The 14,586-nt window shown below is 33.9% G+C and overlaps 1 protein-coding gene across 2 annotated transcripts in view; it reads left to right on the top strand.

Moving 5' to 3' along the window:
* SLC12A2 (solute carrier family 12 member 2) overlaps window positions 1–14,586 on the top strand; it is a 100,168-nt gene that overhangs the window by 48,078 nt on the left and 37,504 nt on the right. For both annotated transcript variants that reach the window (XM_037016169.2, XM_017663698.3), the window contains exons 10-15: window positions 1,183–1,334; window positions 6,259–6,366; window positions 7,300–7,423; window positions 8,474–8,575; window positions 9,976–10,131; window positions 11,414–11,513. In XM_037016169.2, the coding sequence (XP_036872064.2) occupies window positions 1,183–1,334; window positions 6,259–6,366; window positions 7,300–7,423; window positions 8,474–8,575; window positions 9,976–10,131; window positions 11,414–11,513 (742 nt within the window). The remainder of the gene's footprint in view (window positions 1–1,182; window positions 1,335–6,258; window positions 6,367–7,299; window positions 7,424–8,473; window positions 8,576–9,975; window positions 10,132–11,413; window positions 11,514–14,586) is intronic.

Here is a 14,586-nt window from a genome sequence, read left to right as displayed (position 1 = left end):
AGAGACTGCGCCTACCGCAGGGGCCCTGCAACTGCTTCAGAGCAGTGGAACCTTCTTCCCCTAAGCAGTTCTGTCGTAGCACATGGCAGTGTGAAACTCCTGAAATCATAGCTGCTTTAGGGAAAACAAAAGGGTAGAGGTGCTCTACCCTCACCTCCCAAGGAGTTTCAGAAGTACCTTTACAGAAAGATGGTTTTGCAGACACTGCTCTGAAAGTTTCATGAAGACATTGAAGAATAAGGGACTTTCTTCATGTAGTCTGTCTAGTCATTATAATCCCTTTCAAACTTAATTTTCTGTTTAGTTTTTGCTGTGATGTCTATAATTTTTACCTCATAAGTGATGAGATAGTAGTGTTAAAGTGCTTAAAAAGTAAAACTATATGAAGATTAAGGAGTGGTAATTACTACTAATTGTATATCACTTGTTATTCCAAATACTGAAGTGCTTTTCTTTCAAGCTTTTCAGTGTTTATTATGGATGTTTTCAATTTTGCATGAAAGTAGAGAACATATTCTAATGAGCCCAGAAGAACCATCACCTGGCTTCAAAAAAGTTATCAAGAATTATCTGTAACATGGTTAATCTTATTTCATCCATTCACTCTGCTCCATGGGTTATTTTTAAGCAAATCTGAGGTACCACATATTTTCTTATTATCAAGGTAGACTACTTGAGACAAAGGTTTAAATAGAATTACCATTCATTAATGTCCAATTGTTTTTCCTCACAGAAGATAGGTGTTACCTGAAGTCTGATCTTTGGCACATTCCAAATGTATAATATTTGGAGTATAGGAAAACATTTCTGCCATTGGAACAGAATGTTTCATATTTGTTTCAACACAGTGTTTTATGTTTGTTTAACCAAATAGGCCAGGGAATTCTTTTGCTAGTGATTATTTTTCACAACTATGTTTACAAGGTTTTTAAGTGTGTATGAGTAAATTATGTGTATATACTACTCTTAATGATGTTCTTTTTCACCACTTAAATATTGAGGATCACAATGCTTCCCAAATTCTGTTCCAGGTATGGCTGTCTTACCTGTAAAGCAGTGTATGCTATAATAAGCCAGTATATATGCAGTCAGTCCCATAACTGCCTGTGGTTTCATAGGTGATTTTGAAATGGATGTAAATGTTAGTTATACTACTTGTTCTCAATGTCGCTTGTGCTTCAGGTGCTTGTGTTGTTCGGGATGCCACCGGGAACGTTAATGACACTATTGTAACAGAGCTAACAAACTGTACTTCTGCAGCCTGCCAATTAAACTTTGACTTTTCATCTTGTGAAGTCAGTCCTTGTTCCTATGGCCTAATGAACAACTTCCAGGTGAGCACCAAATTTATATTACACAGAACATACTTATCTAGGGGTCAGGCTGCTATCAGATCTGGAAGGGAGGACTTTTAATTACTTTATACCAAGTTACCTGTTTAAAAAGACTAATGGTAATGAACTAATTGGACAAACAGAAAAATATGAAAGGGTAAAATCTGAAGCTGTTCAGGAATAAAATGGCTCCTGAGGATAACACTTGTGTGACAGGGTATTACGTAGGACATACACAGAGTACGCTGTTAAGGAAAGAAGGAAGCAGCAGACGTGTCTCTGTTCTGCTCCACTGATCTTTGTCCCTCCACCAAAACATGGGTCTGAGGCCAGGTAGGTGGATTCTTCCCACATTATCCTTTTTCAAAGTTGTAGTTGTTTTAGTTCCTTTGATTTCTCTGTATAAATTTTAGAACAGTCTTAATTTATTTACAAAAATTCCTGCTGAAATTTTGATGGAACTGTATGAAACTTCTATACTGATCTGGGGAGAATTGCCTTGTTTACTACATTGAGTGTTCCAGTGCATGAGCAAGGAATGTTTCTCCATTTTTTTATACCTTGTTTGATTTCTTCCATCAGCATTATGTAATTTTCAGAATACAAATTCTGTACATATTTTCTTAGCTTTACACCTACATATTTCATTTTTATTTTGAACATTTTAAATCCATACTAATTGAAAGGAGTTCAGTTTTCTAATTGGATGTGTCTCCATGATTGCTTTGTGTATAAATATATATATATATGTGTGTGTGTTTTTTTTCGGTATCAGTAGTGTTACTTAATATGGCCCATATAGTCATGCTGTGCTAAACCACACTACCTTTTAATAGAATTGTTAATGGGTGCTTGCAAGTTTACAACCTTTTAAAACATATGAAGTATGTAAAGATAAGTATTACTTTTCAAGTATTTGGAGAATATCAGTCTTTCTGCCTTTTATTATTATCTCTATAAAGTACTGAAAGCAAAATGAAATTTTTGTAAAATTTACAGGTTTGTACAAACTGAGAAGAGATTGTCTGGAGGATAATTTTGAGAGTTGCTTATTAAGTCCTAGGATACTAGAAAAAGAACATAGAGGTGTAGATTCAAGAGATTAAAACAATCTATGATAAATTTATATAATACAGTTGTACTAATTCAAACTGAGAAATAAAATTTTGCTTCCTAGTGTTTTTTTCAATATTATGTAAACATAAACAGAATGGTTGAGTATTTAATGTATTTCAGAACAGTATAAATTTTATGTAGAACAATTAAACTTTACAATAAAATCTTGTAAATTAAATTTTCAGTGGCATTATTTTTATTTTTCTGTTGTATGGTTTCAAGCAGTTGATTGCACTTTCAGTGGTCATAAATATTGAACCCAATTATGTAATAGAAGTTTGTTTTCTAGTCACAAGACTAGGCAAATCGTAGGAATGAAAGAAAGTATTCATGTCCAGCTAATGATTCAGGCCAATTCTGACATTGATATTGTGTATGAAAAGCACAAAATGTTGGTCTCTGCTTGGTGGTTGCAAGTGCCAATTAGATTTCTGTGTTGTTGCCTTAAAATATAAAAGTATGTTGTCTTTATCACATCTAGTAGGACTCATCCAAGCAAAGAAGAATTTGGTATATGTAAAGTTGCTTTTCTAATTTAAGTAAAATTTTTTTAAAAACTAAAGCAATATAAAATGCAAAAAAATCCTGTAGAAATGCAAATTGCTTGTGATTTGGACAGTGAAAAGAATGGTGAATAGAACATTATCTGAGCAGCATATAAGTTGCAGTCCTGTCATGAAATCTATACAGAGCCACACTGTGTATAATGCTGTTTTGCATACAATTGACTTTTCATACTTAAGGAGGAAAAGTGATTTGAGTCATCCTGTTTGTATTGAACTTTTAGTTTTGAGATATAATCGTATGTTTCATATTGTTTTTCTACATGGTAATGTTTTCTGAAACCTCTGACTCACCATTACTTAATAAACAAAATGTGAGCTTCTTTGCTTTGTCAGTCAAAGGCCTTAAGTGTCATACCCAAACTTATGTCCACTGTTTTCTGTTGAGACTAAACTGCAGTGATTTCATGTTTGTGTACGTACACATGCACACATGCCTGCTGTACTTGGGTCTTTTATTAGGTGCTTCATTGTGCTTGGAATGCAGCTGCTTTTTCTTTTATACATCTAAATCTGCTTGGTTTCAAGGAAACCCAGCTCCATGAAGATTTTCTTCAACCCCAAGTCATCAACACACACACATCCCGATCACACAAAATATCACCGTTCATCTTACTTGCAACTTTTTTACCTTTCATTAGCTTTTGTCTTTTTTCCCCACTATTAGGAAAGGACCATCTTTTTTTTTTTTTGATCTTTGTTTCTGCTCTATATCGTGAACAACACAGATATTACCATTATTTGTATTCATTATTATTATCCTTCTACTCATTTTACCATAAAATGGTCAGAAATGCAGACGTGATTGGGTAAATATATGACTAGAAGACAGGAAGCTCACAAATCCTGGAAGCACAGTGTTCCAGATGCTAAGCATGAAGCATTATCTACCTCAATTCAGAGGTAATGGAAGCAGAGAAAATGGCTGTTTTTCCTCAAAACATGGAAGATGAGAAAGGTTACAGTTATATGTAACATTGGTTGTGTCAGTTTGCCTTACTCCAAGAGTATATCACATCTCTGTTCTCCACTTTTTTGTCCATTTGTCTCCTGTCTTCTTCACACTTATTTGAGGTTTTTACTAAGAGGCATGAAATTCTGTATAAACTGCTGAGTATATATAGCACAAATCAAGTCTGCTCATTTTTTTTACCTTAGTCTAGCTGTCCTTTACAATGTCCTTCCCTAAAGACATGGCTGGCAATGCTAGATAATCTAGCACTAACTGAAAAATATTGATTATGAAAAATGTATGGCATCCATGTAACTACTACATTGTTTAAAGGGCTGAATGGAAAATCATCTTCACAAGTTTGTTTTTCTCCCTAAGAGTCTCAGAGAAGTCAATGCTAATATTTCTTAAAACACTTAATGTGTTCTTCATTTTTACCACTAAGTCTTCTGGAAGATACAGGGAGAGACATTTAAGTGAAACAAGATGGTTTATGTACACATGAAATCAGAATTACGCATTATGGCCAGTGGTTGTGCCCATAGCTAACTTTACATCTGGTTTAAAATACGAAGTCATAGTCAACTGTGATGGTCTGGGTCAGTGTAAATGAAAGGTAAATCCCTACTAATGAAGTAATGAATCTAGGCGATGATCATTACAATGGATCAAGCTGATAGTGCCTGAACCCATCAGACACTCTTCCACCTTACTAATCTATTTGCACGAATTTCAAATGAACACTACAGTGAATACCGGTGTACCTACCCCTTCACTTGTATTCACTAATCATTTATATTTTGTCCCATTTGCTTTACCTTTGTATATTCTTATTCTCCTCAAACATGAAAATAAATTATATACATAATGACAGTATGGGGTATTTAAAACATCATGTACTAGCACAGTACAGTTGTCCCACCTAATACATTAATAAACACTTATTTAAATTTATTTTCCATATTTATATTTCCCCACTTGTTCCAGTAATGTCCTTTATAGCTATTTTTCCCATATCCATGATCCAATCTATGATCACCTATAACATTTAGTTGTCATGTGTGTTAGTTATCTTAAAATCCTTTAATCTAGAGGAATTCTAGCCTGTCCATTTTAATGTTTTAATACATTGACAATTTGAAGAGTCCAGGCAAGTTACTTTACATTGTGCCCTTCAGTTTGGATTTATCTGATTGTCTTCTCGTGATGTAAGTCATCAATCTGTTTTTTAAAACCATCATAGAGAAATATTTTAACATAAACCAGAGAAAGCAATATGATGTACTTAATGTGTACATTTTCCAGTGTCATCAGTCATCACTGCATGGCTATTTTTATCTATCTATTTATTTATTTATAATGCCCCACTTCCCAAATTACTTAGAAGCAAATCCTAGACTTAGATCTTTTCAGCTGGAAGTCTTCCCACATTTAGCTCTAAAGTTAAGGACTCTCTTTAAAAACAAAAAACATAACCACAGTATCGATCTACTATCTTAACATCAAGAAGAAACACCAGAATCCTAAGTATATCACAGCACCTTGAAATGTTTTTGCTGGAAAACTTGTATCTCAGTCTAATGAACTGTTTTGGTCTACCTGCCTGTGCACTAGAAATACAGAGATGAGGGGAGCAGAGTAAATGAGACAAGTTGGAGATACCGTCAGCGGAATCCAGAGGGTGGGGTTTCTCTAGGAGAAATGACATAAAAATAAAATGGAAAGGAAAGGGTGAACTGGTAGATTGAAAAAGACTTAAAGGATCTATCAACCAAATGTAACGTGTAATCCTTCTGTGGATCTTACTTTGAACAAATTGTGCCTCAAAAGCAAGAAAAGAGGGACAGTTTAGGGAATTTGAATGCTGATTATTGAATATTTAAGGAATAACTCAGTTTTTAAGCTGTGACAATGGCTTTTGTAGTTTAATTAAAGTTCTTATCAGAGGTATTTACTGAAACATATATGCATGAAATGATATCTGAAGTTTGATGCACAGTAATATGGGGATTGGTCCTGAGTTGGTCATTGTTGAAACTGAGTGATAGATATTCAGTGGTTTAGTATGCTATTCGCTCTGCCATTGTGTGTCTTTGAAATTTTACCAAATAAAAAGATGTTTTTAAAGTAAGGGCTAGTGGTAAATCTTTTTCAGAAATTTAAAATGCACATAAACATTGTTATTGTTTATCACAAAATTTTCCCTGATATTAGCCATCTTCATTGAAATAATAAAGATGTATAAGTACTTGAACTGTTTGTAAGACTTATTTTTCCATTGTCACTTTTTAAGGTGATGAGTATGGTGTCAGGATTTGCACCATTAATTTCTGCGGGTATCTTTTCAGCAACTCTTTCTTCTGCATTAGCATCCCTTGTGAGTGCTCCCAAAATATTTCAAGTAAGTATTTTCATATTACAAGCTTTACTAAAGGGGAAATTAAGATAATACATCTTGATTTTAGATTGTTAATATTTTCAAATTATTTGTTTACTTCTGTCAACCCCATATATGTATATGATACCTATGCACATATTGAAACAAGTATATGTGATTTTATGTATATGAATGTGAATATGTATTCTTGCATAAACATTTGTGCATTAACTTACTGTCAGTGTAATCTTTGAGTTGTCTTTTTGGAAATAGTAATGGAATTTTGTTTTTCTGACTTAATTTGTTGGCATAAATGTTTATATTGTCTTACTGAGGATAAGGAATACAGTTCAAGACATAAAGTAGAAGAATTTAAGGATCTTGCCCTATTAGCATGATGCCAACCTATATGCTTTATTTTACACATATATGAATGCCTGTGTGCCACACATTGTGTTAGCTGCTCAGGATATAAAGATGAACAAGACAGACATTATCTCACTTTAATGAGCATTCAACAAATAGCTGATAATAGGAAATTCTTTCTATTACTAAATCAAACAAATGTTGTTCTGTAGCCTTATTCCTAATGTAGTACTAGCCAGCGAAAACAGTAAAGGTGTAGAGGTCACATATATGTCATATTCATCAGGCTTCCAAATTTCTTTTATTTGTATGCCTGCTCCTCTGATTTTTTCTTCATAAAAGAATTTCAACATGGGGGTGGCATAAGGCAGACAAAAACTTCGGTGGTTTTTCTAAACCATCTATCTTTTGATGCTTAAAATGTTTGATCTCCATTACAGTTTGTAGGTGAAGCAGTGCAGCATGGGAAAGAAAGAGGACTAAAAATTAGAAACTTGGGTTCCATTTCTGATTAGCATATTGTAACTATAAGCAGTTCTGTATGTCTAACTTCATTGCATTTCATTTTAATGTTTACAATTTCTTCACTAGGCTCTATGTAAGGACAACATCTATCCAGCTTTCCAGATGTTTGCTAAAGGTTATGGGAAAAATAATGAACCTCTTCGTGGCTACATCTTAACATTCTTAATTGCACTTGGCTTCATCTTAATTGGTTAGTCATATAGATGGTGTGCTAATGTAGATTTTGGTGCATTTATAGTATTAGTTATAAACATTGAACTATATTATAAACAGAACATTACTCTGTCTAGTATACTAAGTTTCTTTCTGATCATATGAATGAGTGTTTAGAAAAATACAGCAGATAATAGTGTTCAGTGTACATATTGGCTAAAATTATTTTTTAAGTCCCCGGTAGGGCTAAGGGAACTCCTAGTTTCTGTCCATAAAACAAATATGGTAGCATAAGGAAAAGGACTCCAGTGTCCTCCATGAAGGTAGAGCCTCCACTTTTTGCCACTTTTGTCTCTGGTCACCACTGAGCTAATGGGTTTTTATTTTAAGTGTAATTTTACCACCAAGTGTGGAAACTAACTGTCTTACAATGCTGCTAGGTATGTATTTGTTATGGCTACTTTTGGAGAACAAGTTGCCGGTGTTTAGTGAAGTTTCCCACAATCCAGCAGTTCTCCTTAGTGGTATGTACCCTAGAGAAACTGGCATGTAGACCCAAAGAGCCATATATAAGAATATTTTCAGTGTCATTAATCATTAAACTGAGAAATGGAAGCAATCTGAACACCTATCAACAGAAGAATGAAACTGCAGAATAATACTCAGTGAACCAACTTGGTTTTCATATATCAGTGTGGATGAATCTCAAATATAAATGTAAAAAACCAAATTGCAGATACATGTAAAGTATGATATTATTTATGTAACTTTAAAAATACCCAAAATAGTAAAACAATGCTTATGGACTATATAGGCATGTGGTAAAACTATATAGTATTACTGGAAAGAATATTCCAAATTTGAAAGCATAAAATTTAAAGGGGTTTCGCTGTGTACATAAGACTTGATTTCTGAACAGTAAAGTATATGAAGTATATATGGCAAAGTATCTGTACTCATTAAATCTGGATGGTGGATATTGGATGTTCATTATGCTATAATATAAAGCTTTGAAGGGATTTCATAATTTTAAAAAGTTAAAAAATGTCAAATATGTCAATAAATACACCTACTGTTTCTTTTGCAGCTGAACTGAATGTTATTGCACCAATTATCTCCAACTTCTTCCTTGCATCATATGCACTGATCAATTTCTCAGTATTCCATGCATCACTTGCAAAATCTCCAGGTGATTTTACATTTAAAAAAATTTTATAAATATGTTAATATTAATGTCTTTGATTTCAGAGAAAATTAAACCAATTTTAAAAAGTGGTATATGTGAGATTAACATTTATTAATGTTCAGTCTCTTTTTACAGTTGAGTCAAATTGAGTCTTCGAATAACTCTTTGTTATGAAGTTTACTGGTGATATTCTGTTTTTCATCTTCAAAGCATTTAAGATAGCAATCTCAAATTCTGACTTAACACTGTGAACTAATTACTCTGCTTTCTTTTCCTGTTTTTATTGTCTTTTAGCTGTTTTCTGTGTCAGTTCTAAGAACATTATTATGATATGTTTAACCTGTACATATATTTTCAACACAATGAATTCTATGGAGTTCCTATACAAGGGGTTCTAGCGACTGAAAAAGTACCCATATGCTTCTGCTATGGGCTTCGGGTTGTAAACCATAACAACAGTGAGACAACAATGAAGGAAATGAGGGAACAAAGCACTGTTCCTTCTGAGGATCTAAAAGTCTCTTAGAACAGAAAGATGAGTATGAGAAGTTAAGACACAAATATCGTAGCTTCAATTTTTACTTAAAGAATATAAATTTTAGATGGTGTGGCTGTAACAGGACAACATGGGATTCTTTATTATGACTGTCAATATTAGTATCTTAGTTGTGATATTACAGTGTCATTTTGCAAGATACTGTCTTCGGGAGAAACTATGTAAAAGTTACTCAGAGTCTCTGTATTCTTACAACTTTGTGTGATTGCATTTATCTCAAAATTGAAAGTTTAATTTTAAAAAAGTATTGAAATGATTTTTTAAAATTTGGCTATGGAACTACCTATGAATGAAAATTTTAAAACATGGTGTTCAGCCCTTTTTAGAGTGAGTGCAATTCATAAATACTTCACCAAATGGAAAGATATGTATCAATAGTCAACGCTTAGTTTTCCAGCAAGTAGATGAATTTTTAATGATTCTCAAGAACATTTTGTTAGAATTATTTTGTATATTAAAATACGGATGTCCCATGCTAAAAAACATAAAACAGAGCCATGCTCTTAAGGACTTAATTTGAATATTACTTTCTTAAATCTTCTCTATTTTTAGCATTCACTAGGGTAGGTTGGTTTAAACTTTTTGGTTAAAAAGTTTAATACAGAACTAGTATGAATAATGTGGAAGTAAACAAATATGCCTCCTTGTGGCCATTAAATATCATGAAATTGTGATCAGTAATGTTCTATGACTTTACTGTTATACGTCAGCCTTACACTTAATGTTTAAAGTCCTCTCAGGATAACAGCCACAAAGAAAGTAATTTTTTGCATACATATATATTGTTGTCTACAGCAGATGAGGTATCTGAGTGACTTTATTTATCTTTTTTATTTGTTATTGTTAGGATGGCGCCCTGCATTCAAATACTACAACATGTGGATATCACTTATTGGAGCAATACTCTGTTGCATAGTGATGTTTGTCATCAACTGGTGGGCTGCACTGCTGACATACGTGATTGTTCTTGGGCTGTATATTTATGTTACTTACAAAAAACCAGGTCAGTAGTCTTTTTTATTTAGTATTTCAAGCTAGTAAACATCTAGAAGTTATTCATTATTTTTCATATCTAAGCATAATCTTTTGTGTATTTTGAAAGGTACCTTGTATAAAACCTAAAATACTTTATTCCCAGATACATGTAGTTTTAATGAAATAACTACTACAAGACTTTTATTTTGTGGAATTATTTTTACCCATAAATTAAATTTAATCCTCCTTGTAGAAAAAAAGCAAGTTCATCTAATTTACATTCTGTTGCAGTCAATATATTTTAAAATCATTCTTTGAAAGGATTATATTTGCAGTTCTGTAGTGGCTGTTAACCTAATAAGCATATGTATTAAGTACTGTGGTCTTAGTATTTGCTGTAGTATTATAGAACTCACAAGATACCAGAAGACATAGCATCTTCTCATCAAGGTAATGTATAGCAGGGAAAATAGAACAAACACGTTTTTATTAGGAAATAGTTAAACGTTACTTAGCATGAGTCAGACTGATAAACTACTGGGTGTGTCTGCACATAAGGAGATCATGCTAGAGTATATTAGGATTTGTCCAGTGTTCAGTATGGTAACCTATAGCACAGAATAAAGATCCAGGGAGAAAGGGTTGAACAGTTTTGGTCCAACAGAATATATTAAGAAGAGATTATAAGTAGTTGCAGTGTAGTCATTTTAAACAGTGAGGAATCATTTTGTAATCCAGATAAGAGACGGTAAGGTTTTAGATTAGAGTGATAATGGACAAAGAAGATATTGTTTTAACCATTTTAGATGCAATGATTTCTCTAATGTACCTGTCAAGTTTTTACAGTAGCAAATGTCTAAAATCATATTTGGTGTCCAGGCTGTTTACACAATAAGGAATAAAATTTTGCCTGTTGAAATAATTTACACGCTAGTAAGTACTGTAAATGGTACTTTCAGAGACCCAACATCTTGCAGAGATCTGCCTCTTTCCCATTAGACATTTGACTACATAACAATAATTTTAAATGTTTTGTTTATTTTGAGTTGCATGCACAGCATGTTTGCAGCCCTGTCACCATAGACTTTTTCTAAATTGTATTTTTTCTTTAAATGCAATTATAGTTCGTATTAGCATTGTCCTGGTGTCATGCTATGGACTTTACCTACTGAAAGTTCTGAATGCAGTGGTTTGTTTTACCAGTTGACTTTTTAAATATGAAAGCACTGTTTAATTCTCTCTGTCTTAAATTGGTTATTGATTGTTATTAATATTGTTGTTAATGCTGCATGAACACTCTCTTTCCACAGATGTGAACTGGGGATCCTCTACACAAGCCCTCACTTACCTGAACGCACTGCAGCATTCAATTCGTCTTTCAGGAGTGGAAGACCATGTGAAAAACTTTAGGTAAGCAATAAGTTACAGAGGAACATTTTATCGTAGGCGACACTGAGTTCTTCACCTACTGTTCAGTAACACTTTCGTGTGCTGATGTGATGAAAAGTTCTCTGAAAGCATATAATACTGTTTTCTGTTTTGGTTGGATTTGGGCAATTTCTTCAAAAACAAGCTTGAGGTTTCTTGGTTATCAAAATTTCAAAAAGATAAATTATCATACACCTTACCAAAAATGTTATGGTAAGTGATGGAGATCTCTTGTTTGAAAACTTCATAGGTGTCAAAAGGTGAACACTTTTTTCCTTCTTTGGCCACTGAAGTTATATAACTACTGTATAATTACTAAGTATGAAGTTCATAGAGATTTTTAACATGCCTCATTTTGTAATTTTACTATGGCACCAAATAATTTCATGTTAGTTACTTCTGTCTCATCATTGACTAAATGGAAACCAGTTTCAGTGATAAAGAATCAGTGCCTTAAACATCATTTATTACTATTTTCCTCAATAAATGGCTTTATATTTTATCTTAAAATAGTTTATCAGTAATCAATTTAAAAACTATTCCTTAATTTAACCTGGTTCTTATAATTGGTTGGTGAGATTTAGTTATTAAAGCACCTTCTCTAAATCCAGAAGTATTTACTTATGTAGTCTTAGGAATTATAGATTATTATTTATACTTAAACATAGGTTTATCATTTTTTAAAAAAATTAATAAACAGCCATTTTCATATTCTGTGAAACTATGAAATTTTGTTTCAGGGCTGTGAGCAGGTGACTTTCTGTAATCATGATAATCACTTTTTGGCTTTTGCATAATAAATAAAGACACGTTTCATATTTATCCTTGAACCAAAAGGGAAAAAATGTTTTTTAAGGAAACTTGAAGACTGAATAAGCACTGGAAGAAAATTGCTCTACTGAATTTCTCCCAATGAGAAAAGCTTTTGTGTGTCCTTCTGTTACTCTTTTGGGTACCTCCTCTCCCAGCCCCCTTTTTCTAGAATAAAAAGTTCCAGCAGGTCACAGATCCTCAAATTTGGAGTAGAGAGAAATTGGGAAATAAAAAAGGAATAAGAGCACTGGGAAGGACACTTATGAATTTCAGCACAATTTCAGTAGTTGATACCAAGTATGGTGGAAAATAGAAATCATTCCTTTATGTAAAAAGTTGTATCCCAGAACTGAGAGTAGGACCAAGAGTCAGGTTAATCTGCCATCAATAAAAGGCTTGTTGGTCTGACTTACTGTGGTAATGGGAACATTTCTTAAAAAGTATTTTCTTCCAATATGGTCTTACTGAATTTTTATCAGAATTATACATGAACATAATTTAGAGAGGAAAAACCTAGGTTTGTCATGAAAATTAGTAGCTGCCCCACTTCTCATGTCCCTATTTCTCATACTACATGCAACCACTTTCAGCTGATTAGTTTTGATTTGCTTCAGACTCCCAAACAACATGCTTGTCTTACGCTTTTTAATTTTTAATTTTAGGTATTACTTGTTAATGTCCTTCATCCATGTGTACACACACACACACACGCCCTCCCCTTTACCCCATCCTCTCAGTATATTTCTATGCCATTATTGTGATTAGATCATACCTGGTATTTATACTTTTATGACTTTTTAAACATGCTTCAGAGCTGAGCCATGTAGTCAGTTATGATTGCTTTTTATTTCCTCTGAGCAGCTTTCTTGCTTTCTCTAGAGCCAATAATCTTTCTTTTTTTAGTTTCCTGCTTGTCACTATCAGCCTTTACCAAATTTGCTAAAAGATGTAGTTTCTATTTCCTTGAAGTGTTTCTCACTGTTCCCTGTTTCTCTAGTTTAGGTTCTCAGATTTAGGCTTGTCTGCATTATCTGTGATCCTTCGCCAGGGAGGTTCTGCATTGGTGGGTGGGGCTTATCAGCGAAGCCCTTAGTGTAGATTAATGTGGCTTTGCTTGTTCTTTGAGAAATTTAAGTCATTTTAAAGACTTTATTTTTTGACATGATTACATTTCCCAGAAAGGAATCTTGGTCTTCTGCTTATTGATAAAAAGTCCTAGCTACCAGAGCTGTGAGCTGAGTGGGGAAGGAATGCAGAGGTCTTAGGATTCAGCATATAAATGTTCTCCCCACTTCCCTATTAAAGTAGCTGCTTCTGCCCTGAGCTGTTGCTGGGCTCCGAGACCAGAGGCATTCTTACAAGTAAGCCGTAGCCTAACAGGGTGGCGGCAGGACAGGCAAGTTGCTCATCATAGTGATGTGAATGATTGCGTTGATCTAGGTGTTTCTCACACAAAGGTCAAACCGTTCCTTTACTTTCTTTAATGCGCTGTCCCTGCCGCCACCAGAGGGACCTACTGCCTCCAGCGCCTAAGCACCCTGGTGACTTCTCGGTGCACAGTCAGTCTTACGGTTTCCTCTTATGCTCAGCCAGCCTTTTCCTGATTTGTCAAACCCTTTATTCTTCTTCCATCTGCTTTCTAGCTTTCAGTATTTCAGTGCTATTATGTCTTCTCTTGTTCTCCATATTTTTTGTGATAAATTCCGATTATACATAATCATGGAGATCTTTGAGGAAAGAGGTAAAAAAGGAAGGCAGGTGTTCATACTTTCTCATTTATACTCAGTCATCCCTGATATATTCTGTACTATATCTTTTTTGGTTTGATAAAACTATACCAAATTATGCCTTTGTGGTATATTTGCTATTTAGTAAAGATAGGGGCTACAAGTTAATTTCCCACAGTAATAGGTTATATTAGAGTGTATGTTAAACCACCCTAAAAAAAAGCTGAAAAAATACAGTGACTAAACAAGACAAAAATTGGTGCTATGCGATGGTCCAGAGGCAGGTTTCTGTCTCACGGCAGGTAGGCAGACTTGCTGCATTTGGCCTTCAGGTATCACATTCCTTGATCTGTCTTATCAGTCTGCCTTTGCCCAGTAAGTGTTTTTGTCCATGTGGTCAAAGTCATCACTGCATCCATCGTCTAACTTACAGGAGAGGAAAAGAAAGTACGGAAATGGCCAGCTTCCATTTTAAAGAATATGATCTGGAAATAGGAACACTGTATGGGCTGTGT

This window comes from Manis javanica, chromosome 14, assembly GCF_040802235.1.
Source record: "Manis javanica isolate MJ-LG chromosome 14, MJ_LKY, whole genome shotgun sequence".
Lineage (NCBI taxonomy): Eukaryota > Metazoa > Chordata > Mammalia > Pholidota > Manidae > Manis > Manis javanica.
The sequence above is the reverse complement of the archived record's forward strand: the minus strand, read 5'-3'. Positions and strand labels throughout refer to the sequence as shown.